Consider the following 13,560-nt stretch of genomic DNA (forward strand, 5'->3'; position numbering starts at 1 on the left):
GCCAGGGGGTCCCTGGTGCTAAAAATAGTGCGGTTAAGCTCTGGAGGAGCCCCCCGATTCCAATGCTTTAAATTGGAGCAGGGGAGACTGCTGCTCTGATTAGGACACTGTGTTTGTGTTACTTAGACGGTATATACACTTCTGTTTCCCCAGCACATTCTATGAACTGTACTATTCAACCATCACATAAGCTTTTCACCCAACCATGTCCTGTGTTCTATACATACAATACCTGTTGTGTCCCTGCAAGGTGTGGGTAATAGCTTTATTACATTTTACATTGAGATGCTCTACACATTGGTATGCATCATATATAAAGTGTCGCAAAGTTAAACATCAGAGGCGTTCCTGTGGCCGGGTGGAACATACTGTATGGTGGAAGAGGTCCCGTGGCTACAGATGGGAACGATATTGTGATAGGTAAACTGGGACACAAGTAGATCACTTTTCTGAAAAGAGGTAGTTGCAGACACCGCTTTGTTATCCCTATTTTGGTTGTGCCGGTGTTGTGCATGTACCGGGGCTAACCTATGGGAGAGTAACATGTATGCTCTCTCTCTCTGTCGCAGCTCTCACCAGGAGGAAAGTCTGAGCTGGCCGGGGTGAATGTGGGGGACTGGGTGCTACAGATCGACGGTGAGAGCACCACATCCATGACTCACATTGAGGCTCAGAACAAGATCCGAGCCTGCAGCAACAAACTAGGACTTGGCCTGAGCAGGTGAGATGACCGAGACGTTTCTGCACATGACGTGTGCGGTACTCACTTCATTCTTATGGCTATGCTGGCTTTTGCTCTTGGCTTAGCATCGTGCTCTCTGGGAGCTTGGGGAAGGGCAGGCTGATCTCTCTGTTTTCTTCTTGCAGATTCTCACATGGACTGGGTAATCAGCCGAAGGTAAGTTTCTCTCACACTCACACACTTGGAAGTGAAAGATTGGTGTATAAGTTGTGTGTGAGTGCAGGGGCTGGAGAGAACAGAAGAGGGGTAGAATCTTTCCTGGTCTTGTGTTGATTGTTGTTATACCGTGTGTGTGTGTGTGTGTGTGTGTGTGTGTGTGTGTGTGTGTGTGTGTGTGTGTGTGTGTGTGTGTGTGTGTGTGTGTGTGTGTGTAAATATATATAGATCAGTTTCTGATTTTGTTGGGGTGACTTGGATTTCAAATTGCCTTCTGCTTTTTCCCTCACCTGTCCTTATCTGTGTAATCACCCTACACATATATATATATATATACACACTCTCTCTCTGCTGGCTTACAGGCTTCCCCCCTCACTCTTTAATCATTGTTCTTTGCCTCTGGCTGTGGCTATCCTGGCACCAAACTTCTGGGCTCCCCAAATTCTGCATGAACTGACTCTTCCCCACCTCCTCTGCATTCCTGGGGCTGCGTGCTCCCTGCAGGATAAACAGAGGTTGGTTTATTCTAAGCTGCTGGAATGTCTCTGGTGATCTCATGGGAACACAGCACTTCATGAAGATGGATTATCACTAACATATTAATGGTGCTGTCACTTAGTGGTAACCTAGTTCCTGAAAGGTATTCTTGCTTGAAATACAAGAAAGTAACACGGGGTAACTTAAACTATTAATACTCAACTGTGAGCTTAGAGTAGGTTATCTCTGAAATGTCTTGCTGTTTATTATCTCTCTCCCTTGTGAGCATGTCATTTCACGTTGTGATTACGATCTCATTGATTTGTGAGCATGAGACTGTTCTCCCATTTGACCATGTAACATTGTGCTGTGCTATGACATCACTGCCCTCTGAGTTTGTGACCTCATGCTGTGCATGTGATCTAATTCTTTGTTTGGGTACATGACGACAAACCCACTGTGATCTTTTTGTGACATCACATGCTCTGCGGAACTTACCTGAATCCGCGGTGCTCCTTGTCCTGTTATCTTGCAGCCCTTACGGTGCCTGTGTCCTTGTCCTTGTAATCTACCTGTGAGCCTCATTCCCTTGTATGATCCTGCTCTTCCTTTAACATCACACACGTGAGCTTTTTTTGTTCTGCTTGTGTCCTGTCTTTTGTGGCATGTGTGCATGTACGTAGTCTATTGCAGTGTAATATTCTTGCATGCACTCAACCCTTTGCTGCTGGGTAGCCCTTCCGTTCATCGCCCCGTCACCCCACCAGCAGGAAACAGGTTGAGGGTGTGTGTGTGTGTGTGTGTGTGTGTGTGTGTGAAGGTGGGAGAGTTGTGCCCGGGGTGGGGCACAGGATGCTCTGTACGGCTGCATGATGCCTGGTTTGTTCCCCTGTGCTCTTCTCCCAAAGGGTTTGCTTGCTCCTGAATCCCAAGGCCTGAAGTATAACTTTGCACCCAGCACTGCTCTCAACAAAACCGCCCAGCCGTTTAGTGCCGGGACAGCCCCTGACAACTCCCGGCCAGGTCAGATCACCAAGCCAGTGACATACACCCCCCCTCCACTGTCCTATACCACCAGCCCGACACCCCGAGCCCAGCAGCAGAACGGGTACGTGAAGTGCGTTGCCGGGGAAGGGGCTGGGATGGATGCGGAGCAGGGTGAGGGTATCTTCCTGTTGGCCTTTGTTGCAGACTGTAAAACGCACATGGATCTTCATGCAGTGCAAGCAGTGCAGCAAATCCCCGCAGTATTTAATCTTCGTAACTGCAGTACATTTTGTTGACATATTTTAAAGCAGGGGCTCCTGTTAGAACGCAAAGTGCAAATTACAGATTTTTATTTTATTTATACAATGTTTTACCAAATAGTACATTGGGAGTTACCCCTCATTTTCAAGTATATTCTAGGCATAGAGATATGTTGAGAATATATGGTTACATTAAATTAACAGAGGTTATACATTCAATTTACAGACATTTTATGGACAGTTAGAGATGATATAATTATGGGCGTGTGTATTAGTTAGACGAGATTAAAATGAGATCACCCAATACCTACATTTAGTACATGAAACAAATGTGTTTATATAAGATGGGGGTATTTAAGTGCTGGTTGTAAGTAATTGTGTAATCCTTTTGATGGGAAGGTAAGTTTAGCGAGAAAGGAAGTGTTTTCACATTTTCCGCAGGCTGTTTTTGCTGGGTTTTTTTTTTTAATATACTGTAGTACATGAAACCGAGGCCCCAATGCTGTGCATTTAATATCCCACATCTCGGAAGCATTTATTTTGCTTAGAGAATGGAATTCAAAGAGATTTTGACCAGTGCCAAGAACTACAACTGCATGTCTTCTTATCATACTAACCGAGGTGAAGAAGCCCCCTGTGCAAGTTACTATGAGTTGCAGGGTGGGAGGTGCGTATCTCACCATGTAAATGGCAGATCTGACACAGTGCAGTTGCGTTTTCCATATGGATAGTGGACCGGAGGTATAATAAGTAAGGTAGGGGATAATAAAACTACTGCACCCTACGTGTCTGAGATCTTGTAAGATAACCATTGGGCTTGTACTTCGTGGGCCCTTTTGTGGGAGTTGTAGATATGCTTTGTCTTAGTGAGGAATTTATTTTATTTATACATTTTTATTGAATATTAATTAAAGCCTTTTTAACCAGTTCTGGTCTGTGTTGATGTAGGGCCAGAGGCAGGAAAGCTTTGTAGGAATCTCATGGTAACCTATGTGGGACTGATATCTTCTCCAGCATACGGAAGAGACTTTACAGCATATTGAATAAGGGCCACTGTTGCGGTGTCATTGAGTACTAGTGTGCAATATGCAGTCACCATTATAATGAGTACCCAATGCAATAGATGAACGAGGGCACTGCGGATTGTCAAACAAATTGGAATTTTATTGCGCCATAAGAACACACAACGTTTCGGCCTTTCTCAAGTGAAGGGGATTAAACTTGCAACATACAAACATCCTTTAAATAGTCCCAAAAGACTAACACCCATGTGTTGTTGTTGCTTCATTGCTAATCATATGTCCACGCTGTCCTTTGGTCGCTCATCCGACTCCTGCTTCCTCCGTGGGGGTTCCTGCGATGTCCGCTGTCATCGTGGGCGTGCCCAGAAACCGATCTGCTGTGAGGGGCGTGTCCGGCAACCTATCCACCATCAGGGGCCTGTCGGAGGCGTCCTCTGAGGCGTCCGTCGTTACCATTGGTCTACTCTACCCTGTCTCCAATGGGCTCCCAGTGGTGTGTGTAGTGCGTCCTCCAGTGTGTCTGACGTCATTGCGTCGCGTCGTCCTATCTGGGTCGTGACGTGTCCGATTGTGTCTGACGTCATCACGTTCCACTGCTCCATGTTATCAGGGACCCATGGCGTGCGTTGTCACTGCTTTGTTTACTCCGTGTTGCCAGGCAATGTGATTGCATTAGAAACCTCCCTCTCCAGGCTGAATTGAAACATATGTTTCATCCATATCATGACAGGAGGGGACAAGTTATTCTAGCAATTGAAACAACATTTCCTTAAATGAACAAAGATTTAGATTACTATTTTTAATCAGAGAATTCAGATATTTTATTTTAACTAAATTACTCAGATATTTACACATGGGACACTGGATATATAAGATGTTACAGGTAGTCCTCGTTATCCAACGTTTCACTTTACAACGAATGGCATATCCAACGCTTTACAATGCAACTCTATGGGCCATTTTTTGACGCCTGAATGCGTTATCCAATGCTCACCGCCACTGATTAACATGGGACTCACTTTACAACGGTTTCACTATCCAACGCTACTTCCAGAACGGATTCCGTTGGATAATCGAGGACTGCCTGTATGTTGTTTCAATTGCTATAATAACGTCCCCTCCTGTCATGATATGGATGAAATATATCTTTCAATTCAGCCAGGAGGAAGATCGCTGGAGAGGGAGGTTTCAAATGCAATCACATTGCCTGGCAACACGGAGTAAACAAAGCAGTGACGACGCATGCTGTGGGACCCGGATAACATGGAGCCACGTGATGACATCAGACGCAATTGGACACGTCACATGACCCGGATAGGATGACGTCAGAAACACTGGAGGACGCCCTTCACAAACCCCTGGGAGCCGATTAGTGACAAGATAGACCAATGGTAATAACGGACACCTCCGACATGCCCCTGATGGTGGATAGGTTGCCGGACACGCCCCTCACAGCAGATCGGTTTCTGGGCACGCCCACGATGACAACGGACATCGCAGGAACCCCCACGGAGGTGAGACACACCCACGATGGAAGCAGGAGCCGGATGAGCGACCAAAGGACAGCGTGGACATATGATTAGCAATGAAGCAGCTACACATGGGTGGTGTTAGTCTTTTGAGACTATTTAAAGCATGTTTGTTTGTTTCAAGTTTAATCCCCTTCACTTGAGAAAGGCCAATAGGCCGAAACGTTGTGTGTTCTTACAGCACAATAAAATTCCAATTTGTTTGAAAATCCGCAGTGTCCTCGTTCATCTATTGCATTGTGTACACTGGTTGATTTACAGGTCTTCCCTGGGACTAGGCGCACCGGTAACTGTATCACATCCCCCCCCCCACCTTTTTATTGGTGGGCAGCATACAGCTTGAATTACCATTATAATGCGCACATGGCTGGTACGGCTGCTGCCCGAAGGCCAGTATTGCATTATAGTGCAACGGATGATCCCGTTGCTGCTTTGCAGGTCTCTGTCAATGAAAAACCATTTGAGGGGGGTTCCTCTGGTTTGTCAGAATCACTTTATACCAGGTAATTGGCCACTTTGCGGGAATTTGGGGAAACCTCTGAACAACAAAAAAAGAAAAGCGAATAACCAAGCTCTTCACTACTGGAGAATCTATAGGACTCGGCTCTCCCATTTATCACTTTGCTGAGAGCAGCTGAACCAAAACCTGTGGCTACTGCTTTTTAACCCATGTTTGTAGAAAAGAAAACATTGAGATGACATAGAGATAGCAGGTAGTATAATTAGGGGTATATCTTTATGGTGATTCAGAGGATCTCCAGACAACTGTCTGTGTCTGCACGGTAGTGCACGGGATTGGGACAGTGCAAGGGACATCACTTTTTAACAACCAGAGGTGCCTCTGACCTATTGGAGGCCACACTGACACTGAAAGAGTTAACTATTTCCTGGACAAGCCCAGTTGAATTGCATGGGTGATGTTAACGTGGTCTAGTGAGACATGAATGACGGGAGAGGACTTGTCTAGTCCACCTCGGCCTCAATTCCATGGTTACCCCGTGAATACTTCTCTTCTCAGACTGTCAACTCTGAGTCAGGAGTTAAAGTGCTACTACATTGTACACAATAGTTTGCTGTCTGGTTTCTGTGGTACAGTGATGTTATATGACTTTTCTACTGAGTCATAAATATCTGCTACAGGGACTTGAACACATTACAGTACAATGCCTTAGACACACAAGCATTTTATAAGAAATGATCAAAGGGCAGCCTAAGTATCTCTGATTTATACCTTCCTGCTCATATATATCCGGGTTGTTGCCTTTTTACGCACTCATTTGATGTAGCACTAAAAAGAATACACCCCCCTGTGTATCACTGAGAAATGACATTCGCAGAATTTGATGTGAAGGAGTTAACTCAAGGTCTCCGACTTGGTAGTTATAAAGCAGGACAAAAGGCTACTTTGGGCCCAAAACATTGTCTCTCTGAGCCAAGGTGTCATCCCAGTCTATGAGCTTTAACAATAATAATAATTATAATAATAACTGTATTTATATAGCACTTTTCTCCCAATGGGACTCAAAGCACTTCACAGTTACAAAAGGGGAAAATAAGAAAACATGTAAGGTTATTAACGAGACCAAACACAAGGAAAGATACAGTACAGGATGGGACGGTACTGTAGCTATTAAATGCCAGACCGGTTGTGTTTCATTAACTAAATGCCTGGGTAAACAGGTAGGTCTTGAGCCTGTTTTTATAGATTTGCAGAGACAGGGCCTCTCGAACTGTGCGAGGCGGACTGCTCCAAAGAGTGGAAGCACCGTGCCTAAAATCTCGGGACCCAAAGGAAGTCAAGGAGATTCTGGGAACTGTTATGAGTCCTTCATCTGCAAATCGAAGTGAGCGAATGGGAGTGTAGGAAACTGGAAGCTCTTTCAGATAGTTAGGACCCTGGTTATGTAGTGCTTAGTATGTCAACAAGCCAATCTTAATATATAAAATCGAATGGTTAGTGAGGTTAGTGCTATCTGCGGTGAATCTGATTGGTCCGTGACTCATTGGCCAAGAGGTACGCCCCACTGTGACATCACCTCCTTCACTCTCACACACTTGCAGTCACACCACACGGCCAGAACCTCTGAGGACTCCTTGGTACACAGTCACCCCCTCACACTCACACACTCAGTGTCACACTCAACACTGTACACACACTCACACTCAACCCTGTACACACACACACACAGTCACCCCTGTGTACACACACATTGACACTCACCCCTGTGAAACAACAACCTGTACACACACACACACACACACACACACACACACACACACACACACTCTCAGCCCTGTGTACACACACACACTGTCAGGCCTGTGTACACACACACACACTCTCACCCCTGTGTACACACACACACCTCCTCCGCTCACCTCTCCCGGCGCTCCCGCTCCCCTCATCTCCATCCCCGGCGGGGGAACAGGCAGCGGACCTCGCGGCACCTCATCTCCATCCCCGCGCAGCGGACCCCCTTCCTCCCTCGCGATGCGCCTAAGATGGCGGCGGCGCCGAGTGACAAGATGTCCCTGTGCACACGCGCGCACATTACACCCCCTCCGCTCACCTCTCCCGGCGCTCCCGCTCCCCTCATCTCCATCCCCGGCGGGGGAACAGGCAGCGGACCTCGCGGCGCCTCATCTCCATCCCCGCGCAGCGGACCCCCTTCCTCCCTCGCGATGCGCCTAAGATGGCGGCGGCGCCGAGTTAGATGTCCCTGTGCACACGTGCGCACATTACACCCCCTCCGCTCACCTCTCCCGGCGCTCCCGCTCCCCTCATCTCCATCCCCGGCGGCGGAACAGGCAGCGGACCTCGCGGCGCCTCATCTTCATCCCCGGCGGGGGAACAGGCAGCGGACCCCCTTCCTCCCTCGCGATGCGCCTAAGATGGCGGCGGCGCCGACTGAGAAGATGGCGGCGGCCGGAAGTAGTTCCCTCGCGGCGCCGAGTGACAAGATGGCGGCTTGGCTAGAGGGGCGCCGCGATCAGGGCCGCCAGCAGCGGGAAACAAGGGCTGCTAGCTCATTTAAAAAAAAAAAAAAAACCTCTGAGGGGAAGCAGAGAAGCGGTCACGTGACCGCTCCCATCCAATGGGACTGCAGCCTGCCCGGCATTGCAACTTCAGTGCCCGGCATTGCAACTACAAAGCCACCAGACAGCAGTGTGTGTGTGTGTGTGTGTGTGTGTGTGTGTGTGTGTGTGTGTGTGTGTGTGTGTGTGTGTGTGTGACACTGTGACACTGTGTGTGTGTGTCACACTGTGTGTGTGTCTTGCCCCCCCTGCCTTTCACGCCCCCCCCGCCTTTCACGCCCCCCCCGCCTTTCACGCCCCCCCCCGCCTTTCACGCCCCCCCCCCGCCTTTCACGCCCCCCCCGCCTTTCACGCCCCCCCGCCTTTTACGCCCCCCCCCCCCGCCTTTCAGGCCCCCCCCCCCGCCTTTCACGCCCCCCCCCGCCTTTCACCCCCCCCCCGCCTTTCACGCCCCCCCCGCCTTTCACGCCCCCCCCGCCTTTCACGCCCCCCCCCCTGCCTTTCACGCCCCCCCTGCCTTTCACGCCCCCCCCTGCCTTTCACGCCCCCCCTCACGGCCTCCGGGCAACGCCGGGTATATCAGCTAGTCTTGAAATAAATTCAACATTTTACAGGCAGCCAGTGCAGAGAATGGAGAACAGGTGTCATGCGGCAAGAATGAGTCTGGTTAGTTAACAACCTGGCCACTGCATTCTGCACCAGATGCAGGCTGCGCAACTTTTTTCCGGAAAACCCAGGTAGAGTGCATTGCAGTAGTCAAGACTTGACGGCACAAAGGCATGGACAAGTGTAGTAAGATCCTCCGGGGGATCAAGTGCTTAATCATTGCTAAGTTCTTTAGGTGGAAGAATGAAGATTTGATCAAGGCTGACACCTGCTGTTTAAGGGTCAGTCATAGTCATGGACAACAAGATTCCGCATACGGGCAGATTTTAGCAACTGGAAACCCCCAAGCTTAAGGCCAGTGTGTTGATCTAGCTGCAGTCCTTTGTCGTCCGACGGAGAGCATCCACCACGGTCACTTCTGTCTTATCAGGATTCAACCTCAACCAACTGGCACTCATCCACCCTAAGAGCTCAGATAAACATCTATTGATGACTGATAATGGGTCATTCGTACCTGGTGCAAAGGACAAGTAGAGTTGTGTGTCATCTGCATAGCAGTGATAACCCAGGCTATGCAGTCCGATTTATGTCACCTAGTGGCAGCATGTACACTGCGAACAACATAGGAGATGGGCTGGAACCCTGTGGCACTCCACCTGACACAGGCACTGGCCCACAGAATTATACTCCAGAAGATGATGCTCCCTGTGCCCTGCCACTGAGAAAAGATCTGAACCAACTGAGAACTGTGCCACCCAGTCCACAGAAATCCTTGAGGTGCTCCATTAAGATCCCATGGTCCACAGTATCAAATGCTGCAGAGAGGTCATGGAGTACTAAGATCAAACAGTCACCCCTGTCTCGTGCCACCAAGAGATCATTTAGCACACGAACGAGCTGTTTCATTACTATAACTCCAAACACTGAGGGGAGCGGTAGCTGTATAAAATGACAAGAGACGAAAACTACATAGAGTAGTAACGTGGTGGCAATATTGAAAGATGAATATTCTTCAAAAGGTCCTACTCACACTTTGGACGTTAGTAGGAGCGTTTCCAAAACTGTGGCAATGATTGACGATGTGGGTGTCCAGTGTAACCAAAAGACAAGAGGAGACAATAATGAGGTAGATCGAACATACGATTACTGTGCCATCTTCTAAATCCTGACTGGAATGGGTAATAAATATAGGGTTGATAGACGCATTTCCAGTTGGGTTGCAACCACTTTCTCAATATCCTTCCCTAGGAACGGAAGATGTGATGCAGCGCTATATATAGCCGTGCAGTCCGGGTCTAATGAAGGCTTTTTACAAGATAATTTTTAGTAAGCAAATTTTTGTACTTTACTGCAATTTGTAATTTTTTTGTATGCTAATACTTTTTGTACCTATGTTATTTTTGTATGCTCTACAGCACAGTGACAATAAGCCACAGTGAATCCTTTTGTGGCACAACCCCTTCCTATATACTATTGAGTTACTCTGATAGCAGTGAGAGTGCTATATGGGTATATGCCTTTTTTTATTTATTTTTTTGTCTGCTTCTCTGTTTCATTAGAAATGTGTCTATCTTTTGAAAGTTGTAAAGTAGCGGTTATTTTTCATTTGAAAACCTTGCTAAATACATAACTGTAAGCTTCAAACTGAGGTATATTCTTGGTTTGAAGACCCTGATTTAACCCATAATCTCACAGCATGCACAACACGTGAAAGGGATCTGTTTTCACCTTCCTTCATGTTTCCCTGTGTGTGATTCCACTTATTACCACTTGATGGCACTGTCCACTCATCCGATTGTGCTGTGGTGTACAGTACTTAAAACGTTTCAGCTTCACACAGTTCACACATTCATGAAGAAGCATGATGCATAAAGCCTGCAGACATGATGTGGTTCTCAGGTGTAACTGAGGGAGGAAAGTGGGAGGGGGAATCCAGGCATCATGTGTGATTGCTGAAAACATGATATATGTGTTGATCATGGAAGTATCAGTTTGAAGAAACTGCACATATGTTTAGTGCAGGGGTGGCCAAAGTCTTCAAGGGCCACCAACAGGTCGGGTTTTCAGTATATTCCTGCTTCAGCACATGTGGCTCAGTCATTGACTGACCCACCTGTGCTGAAGCAGGGATATCCTGAAAACCTGACCTGTTGGTGGCCCTTGAGGACTGGAGTTGGCCACTCCCGGTTTAGGTCATAGCTGGTATATTGCACTAAAGTCAGAGCAAACATGCTTAGAGATTATTAGATCATAGACGTGTTTGTGTGATGTTGCCAATGTTTTTATTAAATAATAAAGAACATAATAATTACCTCTTGCCTACGTGGTGGTCTCTAAAATGAGAGAGGAAAGAAAGGGCTTGGCCAGGAATGACATAAACAAAATAACATTGGGAATGACCATTGTGTCAGAGGCCCTTCATAATTCCATAAATGTACCAAGTATATTCATGCGCAATAAAAGCAGTTTAAAAAAATATTTTAGTAGTGTAACCCCCTGTGTCTGCTATCAGCACTGGACATGGCCCCTTTAAGAATTACATTCCACTGGACCATGTGACTGTGCTTAGCCAGTGAAGTGACAGTTGGAAAGGGATTGCTGAGGGGACTTGTGTGGCAGTTTGTTTTGATATGGTGAGGCTGCTGCAGAACACTCTGCAAGGGCCTGACCGATCCATGGAGTGAGGAGACTGGTGGAATTTGCTGGCCAGTACAAAGTACAGTGACACCTCAGGGAGCACTGCGACAGCTAAGAGGAGAAATATCAGGATTTAACAGCCAGAGGAAAGAAAGAGATCCCCCTCCATTGGAACACAGGTTATGTTTTGAAATTAACTGTAAGAAGCAGCAGCCTGAATCCAGAGCCCAACGAAAAGTTATTGTACAAATATCCTGTCTGATCAACAGGGTTTGTGAACTAATATGCAGTGACTGTAAAATATATAAAGACAGAGGCGCAGCGTTGGTGATTTGTTTTAGTAGGATTGCAGAAATACTATGTGGTTATGTGGTAGCCATGTGTATGTATCCCTGTTCAAAATGAAAGCAAAAGTGATATAAAGTTTGTTATAATTCCTTACAGTTTTGTTGTGTCTAATTACTCCTGCTTCCCACTCTGTGTACCACCCACTATAAGAGTTAAACCCCAAGTTACAGGACTCAGGCCCCCACCTCAGTGACAGGTTCTATAGTCTGGGGTAAAGAGTAGTAATCCAAAATGTTAATCATCTAACCAAAAATCATTGGAATGAATGAAACAAATAAGATGTCAGTATGTAATGCTCTCACAATAAATTACTGCATACAGCAAAAGATAAGGATCCCACGAATCTGAAGGTTTGATTAAAAAAAAAATGGGCACTGTATTTCCTAACATATCAAATTCACCCTGGTGGATGTCCCAATGTGGGAGAGAGTGGGGGCTGGTCTTGATGTGCCAGTGTTTGAATACCATTCCAGCAGTGCACGGCTATTGTCTAAACGTCAATGACCGTAATGTTTACGGTCAACTATCAGTACCAAACATTGCCAGAAATGATCTAAATGTCCTATTGTGTGGGTCCTGTGACTTCTTTGTTGACACAAAACAGGGTGAATTAGGAATTTCCTTCTAGAGTTTGAGTGGCAGTTCAACTTTTGCCGCTCATATATTAATGGTAGATAAGGTCCATTTGGCCAACCTAGTCAACCATTTCCCCTTCTTGTTATGACTGCACTGGATCTAAGATCTTTTATTGGGTAATTCCTTACGCATAGGGCTATCCCAAGCATTTTGAATTGTTGTTCCATGAATCAATAACTAGTACAGTAAATATATGTGCTGCTTCACATTTTCTGTGAGTCCACCACCCTCCAGCTTCCGAATATGACTCCTTGTCCATCTGTGTCTTTCTGTTCAACATATTTGCTCTTGTACCTTATTTTTGGTTTTCATGTATTTAAAATGGGGCCTTAGATGTGTACTTTTCCTTGGTTTACTTATAGCACAATAATATTAAAATGGCCCCAATATGCAGTCATTATAGAGTGTAGCCCCAAAGGGCGCTGACTGCTGAGTGACGCCTTGGGGTTCAGCAGGTGACTGTCGGAAGCCGCCTTGTTTACTGTGGGAGTTGTGATGTAAGTGGAAGCAGTGTCCCTCCTGCCCCCTCCTCTGGATGTGCTTATCAGCGTATTGGGGACGAGAGGCTGCACTATACCCCCCTGGCAGAGCCTTACTAGGGCCGGAGTAACCTGAGCTGTGGCTATATTGGGGTTAGCCACATAAAGGATCTGTGACAGAAAGCTGTGCACACATAGTGTTATCCTGTACAGGAGCTGTTTCTATCCAGGCATTGCATGAAGAGGGGAAGGTATTTGTTTTGTTTTTTTAGTATAGATATTTTTGTCCAGACTTACTAAATGCATCTAAGCAGTAAAACATGTTACAGTCCATTCAAATGAATGAGCCATAATGTGTCTTATGGCTTTGCACCACTTAAAAAAAAAAAATATATATATATTGCCTTTTGTGTCTTTACATGAGAGGCAGCTACACTGCATGGTAACTTGGATTCCTTGGGGAGCCGGGCAAATATTGGGTTGTCTGTAAGAGTAATTGTGTGATTTGGAATTGGAGTTCTATCTTCCTCGAGGTGCAGAAAAATATTTGACCGTATGTTGAACTATACGGGTGTATAGGCTGGCCCGCAGGGGTAACGTGTACGTGCTTGTGAGAGGCAAGGATGGTGGTACGTCAAGGGGCAG

The 13,560-nt window shown here is 46.6% G+C and overlaps 1 protein-coding gene across 1 annotated transcript in view; it reads left to right on the top strand.

The window, feature by feature from the left end:
• Positions 1–13,560, top strand: part of PDLIM7 (PDZ and LIM domain 7) — a 43,656-nt gene that overhangs the window by 24,736 nt on the left and 5,360 nt on the right. Inside the window, exons 3-6 of the mRNA XM_075599104.1 lie at positions 570–721; positions 868–898; positions 2,284–2,367; positions 8,601–8,652. Coding sequence (XP_075455219.1) covers positions 570–721; positions 868–898; positions 2,284–2,367; positions 8,601–8,652 — 319 coding nt within the window. The remainder of the gene's footprint in view (positions 1–569; positions 722–867; positions 899–2,283; positions 2,368–8,600; positions 8,653–13,560) is intronic.

Source organism: Ascaphus truei, chromosome 5 (genome assembly GCF_040206685.1).
Source record: "Ascaphus truei isolate aAscTru1 chromosome 5, aAscTru1.hap1, whole genome shotgun sequence".
Classification (NCBI taxonomy): domain Eukaryota; kingdom Metazoa; phylum Chordata; class Amphibia; order Anura; family Ascaphidae; genus Ascaphus; species Ascaphus truei.